The 12,859-nt window shown below is 47.6% G+C and overlaps 1 protein-coding gene across 2 annotated transcripts in view; it reads left to right on the top strand.

Moving 5' to 3' along the window:
* Positions 1-7,403, top strand: part of TCF7L1 (transcription factor 7 like 1) — a 206,809-nt gene extending 199,406 nt beyond the window's left edge. For both annotated transcript variants that reach the window (XM_007477797.3, XM_056813553.1), the window contains exons 7-12: positions 54-137; positions 945-1,088; positions 1,713-1,872; positions 3,766-3,873; positions 4,882-4,963; positions 6,043-7,403. In XM_007477797.3, coding sequence (XP_007477859.2) covers positions 54-137; positions 945-1,088; positions 1,713-1,872; positions 3,766-3,873; positions 4,882-4,963; positions 6,043-6,476 — 1,012 coding nt within the window. In that variant the 3' untranslated portion in view covers positions 6,477-7,403. The remainder of the gene's footprint in view (positions 1-53; positions 138-944; positions 1,089-1,712; positions 1,873-3,765; positions 3,874-4,881; positions 4,964-6,042) is intronic.
* The last annotated feature ends 5,456 nt before the right edge of the window (positions 7,404-12,859 follow it).

The raw sequence follows: 12,859 nt of genomic DNA, 5'->3' as shown, positions 1-12,859 counted from the left end.
AGCCTCCACTTTTCTCAAGGCACTGATAAGATTTCCCTGCTTTGAACATTTAGGCAAGGACAGCCAATGTACTCCATCCCTCCCGGCGGCTTCCGGCACCCGTACCCAGCTCTTGCCATGAATGCCTCAATGTCCAGGTAAGTTTCCTGACTGGTTTGGCACCCAGAGAAGGCGGGTTATCCATGAACAGTCAATTTCTTCTCATTGAATCAAGCCTGGCCTTTTTCTTTTTGATCTCTCCTCTCTCTCCTGCCCCTCTTTGCCAAGGCCCCCGGTGAGAGGGATAACAAGGGCAGGCTCTGTGGTTTGGCTGGTACCGAGAATGCCCTATACCAATATAGGTGGATGCCTTCTCCGCTTAGAGACATTGAATGTGGCCTAGAATAATTGATAAAGCAAAGGAAATGGCTTGCCTAATATTCCATCAGGATGTAGAGGTCTCTTTCCTTTGCCCGGCTTCCTTCCAAACTCAGCCCAAATCTCCCCTTCTGCAGGAGAGCCTTCCCAGGCTCCTTACTGCCATTCCCTTCTATTTCCACTGTATATTCTTGACATCTACGTAGTTCCCTGGATGTTGTCTCCTCCTCCCCGTTATAATGGAAGTTCCTTTCGGGGAGAGATCAGATGGTTGCTTTTCTTTTTATTTTCCTTTCAGGATTTATACATTCATAAATGCTTGTTGAGTCTGTGACTGGCTGCTTCCATTCCTTCCTTTTTCTGATCGTCTTAGCTTGCTTCCTCTGTGTCCAGAACTACCCAAGTCCATGCTGGGTAGAGAGGCTGAACTGGCATCTCGGTGTGGGGAGGGGATCCGTTTCCTGTTCCTCAGATTTGGTCCTAGGAGGGCTGCTTTCTAGTGGAAGGAGTGGAATGGGTCAGATTCCGAGGCTTGATTAACCCTGAGCTTCTCTCTCTTCTTATCTTTGGTTTCCCTCCCTGAGCAGTTTGGTTTCAAGTCGGTTCTCCCCACACATGGTGGCCCCTTCCCACCATGGTCTGCCCACGTCAGGGATCCCCCACCCAGCCATCGTCTCGCCCATCGTCAAACAGGAACCCACACCTCCCACCATGAGCCCCTCCGTGAGCGCGTGAGTAGCCCTGATACCAGAAGGGACTGCTGGGGTTCCATTGCTTTCAGCAGCCCTGGTGTCTGGTCTGTGATAAAGTGAGGTGGGTAGGGAGCTTGGAACCCAAGATAATACTTGCAACCATTGCCTAGCTGCCCCTCCTTGGAAATAGTTCACTGGGACTCTCTATATTCTATCCCTTCCATTGGAGACCTTTTCCCAGAGACGTCAGTGGACTCTGTATCCTACAGTAGAGCAGGCAACGTTCTGGAACCATAGAACGTAGGAGCTAGAAGACTCTTTGAACTGATGCCACCCAATCCCTTCACTCAACAGAGAGGCCCAGAGAGTTTAAGCAATTTACTGAAAGTTACCCAGGTGGCAAATGGCAGAGACTGGATTTGAACCCAGGTCCATCGACTCCAAATTCATTCCTCTTCGTACTGTCACAATGCCATACCTGGTAGAGAATACATGACTGGTGGGGGGTCACAATAGCTATTGGGAGGTGGTGGGAGCCGGGACCCCATTCCTAGGGCCTTTCAGAAGCCCCTCTAGAGAGGTCAAGGCAATGGAGTGGACAGGCCACCCCCAAGGATGGGTTGTGAAGATTACAAAATGTTGTCCAATCCCGTGTGTTCTCAGGAAATCCCCAGTGACCGTGAAAAAGGAAGAAGAGAAGAAACCGCACGTGAAGAAGCCTCTCAATGCCTTCATGTTGTATATGAAGGAGATGCGGGCCAAGGTGGTCGCTGAGTGTACGCTGAAGGAGAGTGCGGCCATCAACCAGATCCTGGGAAGAAGGGTAGGAATCGCTATGAATATTCGGGCCAATCTTCCTTGGGGTCTCCCCACCTAACGCTGAGATCTCTCACTCCTTGGAATCCAGCTGCACCCATGCTCCTTAAGAGCAGGACCTCGGTCGTGTGTTCCTAACACTTTGCACCTGACATGTACTAGGCAATAAAAATCCCTCGGATGGGTCTGACTCATGGCGTCACTGCCCAGACAGAGCCACGGCTGCCTCTTGCCAGCGATGGCTCTTCTCCATGCTAGGCTTATCTTAAGAAAGGCCTTCTTCTTCTTCTTCTTCTTCTTCTTCTTCTTCTTCTTCTTCTTCTTCTTCTTCTTCTTCTTCTTCTTCTTCTTCTTCTTCTTCTTCTTCTTCTTCTTCTTCTTCTTCTTCTTCTTCTTCTTCTTCTTCTTCTTCTTCTTCTTCTTCTTCTTCTTCTTCTTCTTCTTCTTCTTCTTCTCTCTTCTTCTTCTTCTTCTTCTTCTTCTTCTTCTTCTTCTTCTTCTTCTTCTTCTTCTTCTTCTTCTTCTTCTTCTTCTTCTTCTTCTTCTTCTTCTTCTTCTTCTTCTTCTTCTTCTTCTTCTCTTCTTCTTCTTCTTCTTCTTCTTCTTCTTCTTCTTCTTCTTCTTCTTCTTCTTCTTCTTCTTCTTCTTCTTCTTCTTCTTCTTCTTCTTCTTCTTCTTCTTCTTCTTCTTCTTCTTCTTCTTCTTCTTCTTCTTCTTCTTCTTCTTCTTCTTCTTCTTCTTCTTCTTCTTCTTCTTCTTCTTCTTCTTCTTCTTCTTCTTCTTCTTCTTCTTCTTCTTCTTCTTCTTCTTCTTCTTCTTCTTCTTCTTCTTCTTCTTCTTCTTCTTCTTCTTCTTCTTCTTCTTCTTCTTCTTCTTCTTCTTCTTCTTCTTCTTCTTCTTCTTCTTCTTCTTCTTCTTCTTCTTCTTCTTCTTCTTCTTCTTCTTCTTCTTCTTCTTCTTCTTCTTCTTCTTCTTCTTCCTCTTCTTCCTCTTCTTCCTCTTCTTCCTCTTCTTCCTCTTCTTCCTCTTCTTCCTCTTCTTCCTCTTCTTCCTCTTCTTCCTCTTCTTCCTCTTCTTCCTCTTCTTCCTCTTCTTCTTCCTCTTCTCCTCTTCTTCTTCTTCTTCCTCTTCCTCTTCCTCTTCCTCTTCCTCTTCCTCTTCCTCTTCCTCTTCCTCTTCCTCTTCCTCTTCCTCTTCTTCTTCCTCTTCCTCTTCCTCTTCCTCTTCTTCTTCCTCTTCCTCCTCCTCCTCCTTCTTCTTCTTCCTCTTCTTCCTCCCCTCCTTGAGGTCTGTTCCCACTCCATTCCATCTTCCATGTGGACAGCTGCCAAGACAACTTTTCTAACATCTAAAAGACCCTTTTCTAAAGGATCTAACCCTGCAAACCACCCTCTTCCTTCAAGGAGCCTCAGGAGCTCCCTGTGGCCTCCAAGACCTCCATCTGACTTCTAGAACTCTCCTTAACCCGGCCCTTTCCCACCATTCCTGACCCCATACGCTTTCTTCTTGTCCATGTACAGCACCATGGGGCTCCTTGCTATTCTTCCCCTATGCCCTTCCAGCCCCCCGATTCCAGGACTTTGTACCATCAGGCCCCCATGCTCTTCTTCTTGTTGTCCCCCAAGACTCCACTCAAGGATTGCTTCTCTAGAACACCTCTCTGGCTTCCCCAGCTAGGATGCCTGCCTCTGAGATGACCCTCCTTGTCAGTCTTGTGTGTGGACGGTGCTCGCCCCTAGATAAGGTCAGCGCCCCGAGGCTAGGGACAGTCTGTGCCCCAGACACTTGGCGTCTTTCTGCAGCACGGAGAGCGGTGAAGAAATGCCCATTGACTGACCAGAGGGAGAAGTCTCTTCCTCTTCCTCTCACTCTTCGCTCAGTCTTTGCTTTTCCCCCGCAGTGGCACTCGCTCTCAAGGGAAGAACAAGCCAAGTACTATGAGCTGGCCCGCAAAGAGAGGCAACTGCACTCCCAGCTCTACCCCACCTGGTCAGCGCGGGACAACTATGTGAGTATTCCCCCTGGTGTAGGAGAAGGCTTGCGGGGATCGCCGGAGGGGAATCGGGAAGTTAGTTACAGGCTGTTTCCAAGAATGATGAAGGCCAGTGGAGAGGTGGATGGTTAGCGGTCCTCAGAGCCAGGAATTCAGGGTTCAAGAGTCCTTCCTCTGACACACTGGCCGTGGGATTCAGGGAAAGAGATGGAACCTAACTGCAGAGGTAGAAGGAGTTCCCTGTAGCCTTGAACGCCTGGCATTGGTGGGGACGAGGAACATCGGCACAAGGAAACTGGATTATGTTGGGGGCGATACCAAATCCCGGCATTCTCCAGGTCCCAGAGTTAGGAGAGACCTCAAATTAGCCCAGCATCCTGCTCGATAGAGGCTCTGTCCAGCCAACCTTTGGCTGATGACCTCTGTGGAGGATGATCTCAGCGGCCACTTCTCTGTTTTCTTTTTAAATCCCTCCTTTGAGTCACGATGCTTCAGATTTTTGCGAGAGATGTCTTGCTTCCTACCTGAGGGTCCCATTCTCCGGACTTCCCATCACTAGGTCCTTCCGCCCATCCCCACGGGGCATAACCTCAAGACCCTTTACCGCGTTCATAGTTCTCAGGACAAGCCCCGAGTCCTCAGTGTCCTTCCTGGGCTTGAATTCAAGATCCCAAGAGATTCCTCAGTGCCTGAATCCCACCGTTGACTCCGGCTCCACGTATGGTCCACGGGAGCTTCTCAAACGCAGGGGCTGGTCATGGATTCCCACCTTTTGTTTTAGAGACATTTAGGAAAATGGGCTCCCACCATTTGAACCCAGGTCTTTGTGAATAAGATACGGAATAGAAGGAAAGTAACCACAGAGGGAAGGAGGAAGAGTTGGAGGCTCGGGAAGGCGTCCTGTTGTCAGAGAGAAATCCCTGGTCTAGGGGCAGCCTCCCCCCTGCCTTCTTTTCCTGTGGGCTGTGCTGTGGCCGCCGTGTCTCTAATGCCATCTTCTCTCCGTGGGCTTCCTTTTCCTAGGGGAAGAAGAAGAAGAGAAAACGCGAGAAGCAGCTGTCCCAGCCTCCACCACAGCCGCAGCAGCAAGTCCAAGAGGCTGAGAGTAAGCCCTGATTTACCCCAATGATCTGTTCCCCATTTCTCCAGCCAGGGCGGTGGAGGAGAAGGCGCTGCCCTGGGCAGGAGTGGGGCTGTGAAGACCAAAGCAGGAACCAGACTCCCCTACATTGCTGGTGACACGTAGAACCTGTGAGACCCTTGACAAGTCACTGACTCCTCTGTGAAATGGGCATGACGATAAGCATTCTCCCTCCCAGCACGGGAATTAGGAAGCATTTTCTGTTCAAGAGGACTCCTGGTGAGGAAAGTCCTTTCACCAACAGAGACACAGAGTCACTGAAGTCATTTGCTCATGGTCACACTGCTTTTAAGGTGTCAGAGGTGGGATTTGAACCCAGGCCTTACAGAGGCCAAGTGTAGCCTTCTATCCACAGCTCTTTTAGCTCAACCACTCTCTCCTCTTGTTAGATACTCATCGCCCTCCCCAGAAATCCCTGCATTTCAAAGGATGATGATGATAAAATTTGTATCATCATTATTATTAGTATTTATTATTATATTTTGTATTATTATGTTATATATTATTATATATTATATATTTGTTTTATATTATTATGTTATATAAAATATATTATATTTTATATATTAATATATAATATTATATATTATTATTATACCTGGTACTTATATCATGCTTTAAGGATTCCAAAATACTCTTCACACACTCTTCATTCGATTCTCAGAACAGCTGTTACACATGTTTCTTATTATGCCCATTTCACAGATGAGGAAACTGAGGCTCAGAGTCACACAACTAATAAATAGCTGAGATTAAACTTGAACTTGGATCTTCTGACTCCATCTGACGGCATGCTAGATGCTTTACAAATAGTATGTCATTTGGTCCTCACAGCAACCCTGGGAGGCAGGTGCTCTTATTATTCCCATTTAATAGTTGAGGAAACTGAGGCAGGCAGAGACTTGTCCAAGGCCTGAGGTCACGTGAACTCTGGTTCTAAGCACTAAGCTGCATCGCTGCTCAGATTCAGCTTCGTTACTCCCGAGAACTCTGATGTCCATCCCCTGGCTTGGCCCTCTCTTGACCCTCTCATTTTCTCCCAGGTGCCCTGACCTCCAGGAGCAAGAAGCCGTGTCTACACTACCCACCGCCCGAGAAGCCTTGTGACAGCCCTGCCTCCTCCCATGGGAGCATGCTGGACTCCCCAGCCACCCCTTCCGCTGCCCTGGCCTCGCCAGCCGCCCCGGCAGCCACTCACTCGGAGCAAGCGCAGCCCCTGTCGCTCACCACCAAGCCGGAGGCCCGGGCCCAGCTGGCCCTCCACTCGGCCGCCTTCCTCTCTGCCAAGGCGGCGGCGGCGGCGGCTGCGGCTGCCGCCTCCTCCAGCCCCCTGGGCGGCCAGCCTCCTCTCCTGTCCCGGCCCCTTCCCCTCAGCTCCCTGCCCACAGCTCTATTGACTTCACCCCCTTCTTTCCAGGCTCCCCTCCATGGCCACCAGGCCCAGCCTCTTTCCTTGGTTACCAAATCTGCTCACTAAGCCAGCCCCGCCGCCCCGTCCCCCTTGCTGCCGAGGGACTCCTCCAGAAGTAGCGATTCAGAAAAAATCAAAAAGGAAACTTTATTGGTCAATATTTGACCACTCTGGACTGTTCGGTGAAGTGTCTGGTAACCGCAGCGCTTCACACTTTGTAGATGTAAACGGTAGCTGATTTCAAGAGCTTTTTTTTTTTTTTTAATAAAAAAAAGTTAAAAATAAAAAAAAGAAGACACGGAAAAAAACCTGAAAAGTAGTTTGTTATCCTCTCTGTCTATGGTGGACTGACCTGTGCAGAAGAGACTCCTCTCTCCCCCTAGGCCCCTCCCCGTCCCCTGCCTCCCGGCCTCTTCTCTCCCGGCTGCATGTCTGCGATCCCTGGGATGCCCCCTCGCCCCCAGCCTCAGCGCTCAGTAGCCAACTTGCCTCGTGTCTCCATCCGCCCTTCCTTGGTCCTCTGCCTGGTGCTAAGCCGTCCACCGAGAAGCTGTCTTCTAATGACTTCACTAGCATCCCCCGTCCTCAGTGGGATTATCTACCTGCTCCCCCCCCCCCCGCCTCCTTCTTCCCCTCCCCCAGACTCAGTGACTATGAGAATCTCCCCTCCACCGTCCGATGACAAGAGGGCTCCTCGGGAGCGCTTGAGGCCTGCCCCTCGCTCTCTGGAGACGGGCCAGATGGAAGCCACCCAACCGTAGTGGAGAGTCCAAACCTCGTCCTCACAGTCCCCGGGGAGAGGATTGGACCCTGAGGGCCAGGTGAACGTAGTCTGCCAAAGCTTTGAGACCCTCCCTCTCGCCCCCGCCAGCCCCCCACCATGCTTTTTTTTTGTGTGTGTATTTCTGTTTTTGTTTTTATGTCTTTGGAGCGATTTGAACTCCCAGTTGTCACCATATTTTCACAAAAGAAATAAAATTGCAGTTGCAAGAACCCTCCCTTGTGTGCGTATCCTCCATTGAGCCGTTCATTTAATGGGCAAATAAATGTGCTGTGAGTTCTAAGCAAAAAACATGCCCTCCCATTGGGGAGAGTGGTAGGGATGAGGGGAGACGATTCAGAAGCCTGGTGCCCTCCGAGACGTTAGAGGAACCCGAGGAACGAAAGCCAGCCAGCCAGGCTCCAGCGTCCGAAGTGCAGGGATGGACTTCTGAGCTTTGGACTAAAAGAGCCTTTTCAAATCAATTCCGACCACCTTTGGATCTCTCCAAGTCCTTGGAGCCTCCTTTGCTTTCTTCTGGCCCTGCCAGGCTGATCCAAGGCTCTCCAAGGCTCCTTGACCGAGCGTTGGTCAAAATCTGAAAATAAGATTAGTAAAGAGCAGAGGAAGCGGGTCCAGTTCACTCTGGACTCTGACCCTAGTTGGGTGATCCTGAATCCACCATTTAATTTCTACCCAGCTTGCTCAGACAAATCAATCGAGCGATTGTAAAAAATCGTTCATTGAAAATGGTGCAATTCGTCATTTTGTATGTTCTGAACAAAATAATCGTACAACTTCTTTGTTCGGTTTTTCATTAAAAAGGACCTAGAAGGTGCTAAATAGTATCCTGTACCCTGAGCGATCCCGATGGCCAGGGAGCTGGGTAATGTGCATTGGAAAGAGGTCGCCAGGATGGAATTCTAGACCCTTAGTACCCGAGGGATTGTGAGCAAATTGGTTTATCTCTGGGCCTCCATTTTCCTTGTGTAAAATGAAAGGACTCGTCCAAGTGACCTCTGAAGTTCTCTTTCCATGTCTAAATCGGCGTGTGTGAGAGAGACAGAGACAGCAGAGGGATCAATTGTAATCAATTTGTGGCTGGTGGAGCAAATTCCCGTGCCAGGAGTGCCTCCCTGTGTGGAGTGGAGAGTGGAGAAAACTGGCCACACATTCACGTCAGTGATGACCACTCGCTCCTTTAGGAAAGGGGCATCAAATGAACGGGACCTGAAATGCCAATCAAATGCCTTCACGTCCTCCCCTCATCTGGCCCTGGCGGTAGGATAGTTTGGAGGGTGGGAAGAGACTCCGGGCTCATGGGACAAAATAGAATCTTGGAGCTATTTCTTCCCTTTGCTTAAGTGCATTCCCATTTGTTTCATGGCTGACCACTGGCCAAGTCCCTTAAATAACAAAATTAGAGGAGCAAGGCAAACCCCAATCCCAGGAGAAGCTGCACACCATACCCACAATCTGTAAAAAGGGAGATTTTGAACCCTAGACTTCAATCCCCAGAAGTCCTTGGTATTTCCCAGAATTCCCTATAATCTCACCCGAGTCTCTACATTGGCGAGATCACAGTTGGTATTTAACTGGCAGTAAAGCCTCCCATGCTCTCTTCTTCCATTGCAATGATATAGAAAGTATAGTGGCAAGCTAAGCATGGGGATTTTGAATGGGCTAATCAGCCATGGGCACGTGGTTTTTATTTTGTATCCTTGATTTCTAATAATCCTTAATAAACCTCATAAAATATCATATTTTTATTAGTAGGGATATAACTTAAATTTTACAAATCCAACATCATGTTTAACCTGAAAGGGTCTAACCATACCTGTTGCAACCACCCCTTCCCTCAAACAGATCCTGATTCTTCTCTTCCTGCTTACAAATGCTTAAAAAAATAAACCTTTAACTTCTGGCTTAGAATTAATACTGTGTGTTGGTTCCAAGGCAGAAGAGTGGTAAGGGCTGGGCAGTGGGGGTTAAGTGACTTGCCCAGGGTCACACAGCTGGGAAGTGTCTAAGGTCAGATCTGAATTTTGGTCTTCCTAACTCCAGGCTCAGAGCTCCATCCACTGTGCCACCTAGCTGCCCTTATGGACAGGGTGATTTGAAAGTAATCTCTGTACTCGGAGATAATTCAGTTCTTCCCTAATGACCTGGTTTAGTCTTTATCCAGGCAACCAAACACTATTAGCAGAAGCCCTTCTTGTCAGCTGGAAGCTTCCATCTCAGAGAAAAGGTACTAACTGCCAGCAGGATTCTTCCTTCTTTGGGGGGTTCTTCCATTGCCAGGTTCTTCGCCCCTCACTTTACTTTTTCCAGATTCTTCACCATTTTCTCTGGAACCTTCCCACCCTCAATGACTCATTTTTGAGAATGTTGTAAAAAGTCACCAAATCACCCTTTGGAAAGGAACATGCCTCATCTAATCATCCCAGTCTCCAAACAGAAATTTGGTTGGTCACTTAGTGAGTTCCAACTTCTTCATCCTTTTTTTAAACCCTTACCTTCTGTCTCGGAATGAATACAAGTATCAGTTCCAAAGCAGAAGAGCAGTGAGGGCTAGGCAATGGGGGTTGAGACTTGTCCAGAGTCTCATAGCTAAGAAGTGTGGGTCCACATTTAAATTCTGGACCTTTTGACTCTACTAGGCCTAACTCTCTATCCACTGCACCACCCAGCTGCCCCTCTAAACCTTTTGTATGCCACTGTTCATTTTCTGACCCTTTGGGCACCCAAACTACTCCCAGCTGAAAGGCAAAGTATCTTACAGCATACTCTCTGGTCTGGCCAAAGAGGACAACAATAGATTTTACTCCCTAACAGCTCTTTGAGCTCAGTCTTCCTTCCTCCGGCTTCATACTAAGGGACTTCAACCTATGTACTGAAGACCCCTCAAATGCCCCGATGACCTAATTCCTAAATCTACTCAATTTCCACTCCTCTGCTCTGCTTTAGCTCAGCCACACACAGAGGTTATGCCTTCATCCTTTATCTAATCAGAACCTTTCATCATTTCATCTTTCCCTATGCCTTATAATGCCTAAACCTGTTATTCATTCTCATTTGGGACCTCTATTCTTCCATCCCTTGGTTATTTCTTGGAGAGCTGGCTCAACTCTACATTACCTTCTCTCCCTTACCCCCCTCCTTGTATTATTACCAATTAGGTACAGGGGGTGATTGGGAGGGGCCCTTGATGCTACACAACCAGTGACATCTCAAGCAATGGATAGCAAGAAACTGTGGGAGTAGAAATACAGAAGAAAAACGACTGCTTGATCACATGGTTTGATGGGGATGTACTCTAAACAATCACCCTAATGCAAGTATGAATAATATGGAAAAAGGTCTGGGTCAATGACCCATGTAAAACCCAGTGGAATTGCTCATTGGCTATGGGAGAGAGTAGAGGAGGGAAAGAACATGATTCTTGTAACTATGGGAAAATAGTCTAAATCAATTAATTTCATTAATTTCATTTTAAAAAGGAATTGATAGCAGAAATAGTCCATAACCCCTAAGATTACCCCTGAACCCTGATGGGAAAATGTAGCTTTCCTGTCCCTAGAAGAGAGAGCCAGAGGACACACACTAAACCTCTCTATCCCATCTAATAAACAGTCAATCACGTTCTCCTGTATACATTCCCTTCTCTGGGTTTTCATGACTATTTTCTCCTGGTTCTCCTATCTATCCAACTTCTCTTCCTCAGTCTCCTTTACTTGGTCTTTAATCCATGTCATGCCCATAAACTGTAGGGATCCCCCAAGGCTGTGGTCTGGACCCTTCTTTTTTTGTTCCCCATTTTGTTTTTAGTGAGTTCATCATCTCCCAAGGGAGACAGGTAAGTATATGCATGATAATTGGGAACAGGAGGAGGGAGAGGTAGGAGAGAACTCTGATAACTACAAGAAATCGAGAAAAGGTTTCTAGTTGGAGGTTGCCCCTGAGCTGGGCCTGAAAGGAAGTTAAGGATTCTGGTAAGGAGAAAGTACTGTTCAGGCCTAGAAAACAACCTATGCAAACAGACTGAGACAGAGAATGGAACGTGGGGCTGGAGGAACACCTAACAGGTCATAAAGGTGGCCTGGTCTAGTGCAGAACTCCATTACTTTCTTAAAAATGAGAGAGGACTGCCCCCCAAGAGTTTTCATTTCTGTGCATTCTATCTATTGACGTTTACCATACTGCAAATTAAAACATCTTAACATCATTATGAAAATAGTTTTGACAATGGAGATCACCTTGCTATCCCCTAAAGGGTCTTGAGAATCCCTAGGGATCCCTTGACCCCACTTGGAGAATCAGTGGTCTGACATGTTAACAGGAATAATAAAAAATAAATCAGAAAGGATTGTCCAGAACCCTACTGTGAAAGTGTTAAGGAGTTTGTATTTTATCCTAAAGAATTAAGGGGAGTAAAAACGAATTAAAAGGAGTTTGTATCCTAGAATTACAAAGTATTACAGTGGATAGAAAGCCAGGCCTGGAGATGGGAGATCCTGGATTCAAATTTGACCTCAGATACTTCCTAGCTGTGTGATCCTGGATAAGTCACTTTACCCCCAACTGCCTGGCCTTTACTGCTCTTTTGCTTTGGCCCCTATACTTACTTTCCATTCTAAGATAGAATGTAAGGATTTTTTAAAACTTAAAAAAAAAAAATTAAAAGATTGTAACTCCATGAGTGCAGGGACTGGTTTTTGGTTTTTGTTTCACCTATGCTTTAGCATGGCGTCTGGCACATAGCAGGCACTTCACAAATATTTATTGACTAAAAGGAACAGGGAGTCCCTGGACCTCCTTATGCTGGGGGCAACAGAGTGGACAGGTGAGCACTCCCCCTCTGGTAACTTCTTTTCACCAACTATTCATGAGGAGGTACCAGCTTTGATGCCTTTAGCTAGCTTGCCAGTATGGCCCTGTTAAGTGCCCCAAGGCAAAGTCCTTGTTAACCTAGTCTAATTTTAGCTCTGAGAACACCCTGATTCTCCCCCTTCTGGAAACAGATCTTCTCTGGAACTGTTCTAGGAAATCAGGATTGGCTTCCCTTCTTCTTGGATCCAGCCGAGTAAAGCCAGAAAGGGGAAACTAGTCAAGGGTTTCTTTCTAGGCTTTTCTAGGTCTTTATTTAAGACAGTGAACAGCTACCATCCATCTTACCTGAGACCTGAGAGCTTTACAGCATGGGGGACAGGGAGGGGGAGTAACAGCCCTAAGAGAAGGAATAATTTTGTTCTATCATTTCGAGTTGGGTGTTTCTGGCCTGTGATTCCATTACTGTAGGAACCTCCAGGTGAGGAAACTCCCTTTCCCAATGCAGCAGACCTGTTCTCTGCCACGAGGGTCTTAGAAAGTTGCCTAGGGACACTGAGAGGGGTCCGACTGGCCCAGGATAGCACAGAAGCAAAACTGGAACCCCAATCTTCTGGAGCGCTAAGCCAGCTTTCCCTTCTCTAGCCCATGCTGCCTAAAGTTTTGTTATTGTTTGCTGAAGGATTCTAGTCTCTAGGACTTTACACGCAAGTAGGATGCTCTCATTATCTGGAGACTCCCAGATCTGGAGTCCCTCCTTCCCGGCCACCCCAGCCAGGCTCCCTCCGGACTCCCTCTCGGGACCTCTCCTCTCTAGCAGACTTGTTCCCTTCACATTATATTGGTGGACCAACAATCAATC

The sequence above is a fragment of the Monodelphis domestica genome, chromosome 1 (assembly GCF_027887165.1).
Source record: "Monodelphis domestica isolate mMonDom1 chromosome 1, mMonDom1.pri, whole genome shotgun sequence".
Taxonomy (NCBI): Eukaryota; Metazoa; Chordata; class Mammalia; order Didelphimorphia; family Didelphidae; genus Monodelphis; species Monodelphis domestica.
This window is presented reverse-complemented; position numbering and strand designations above follow the sequence as displayed.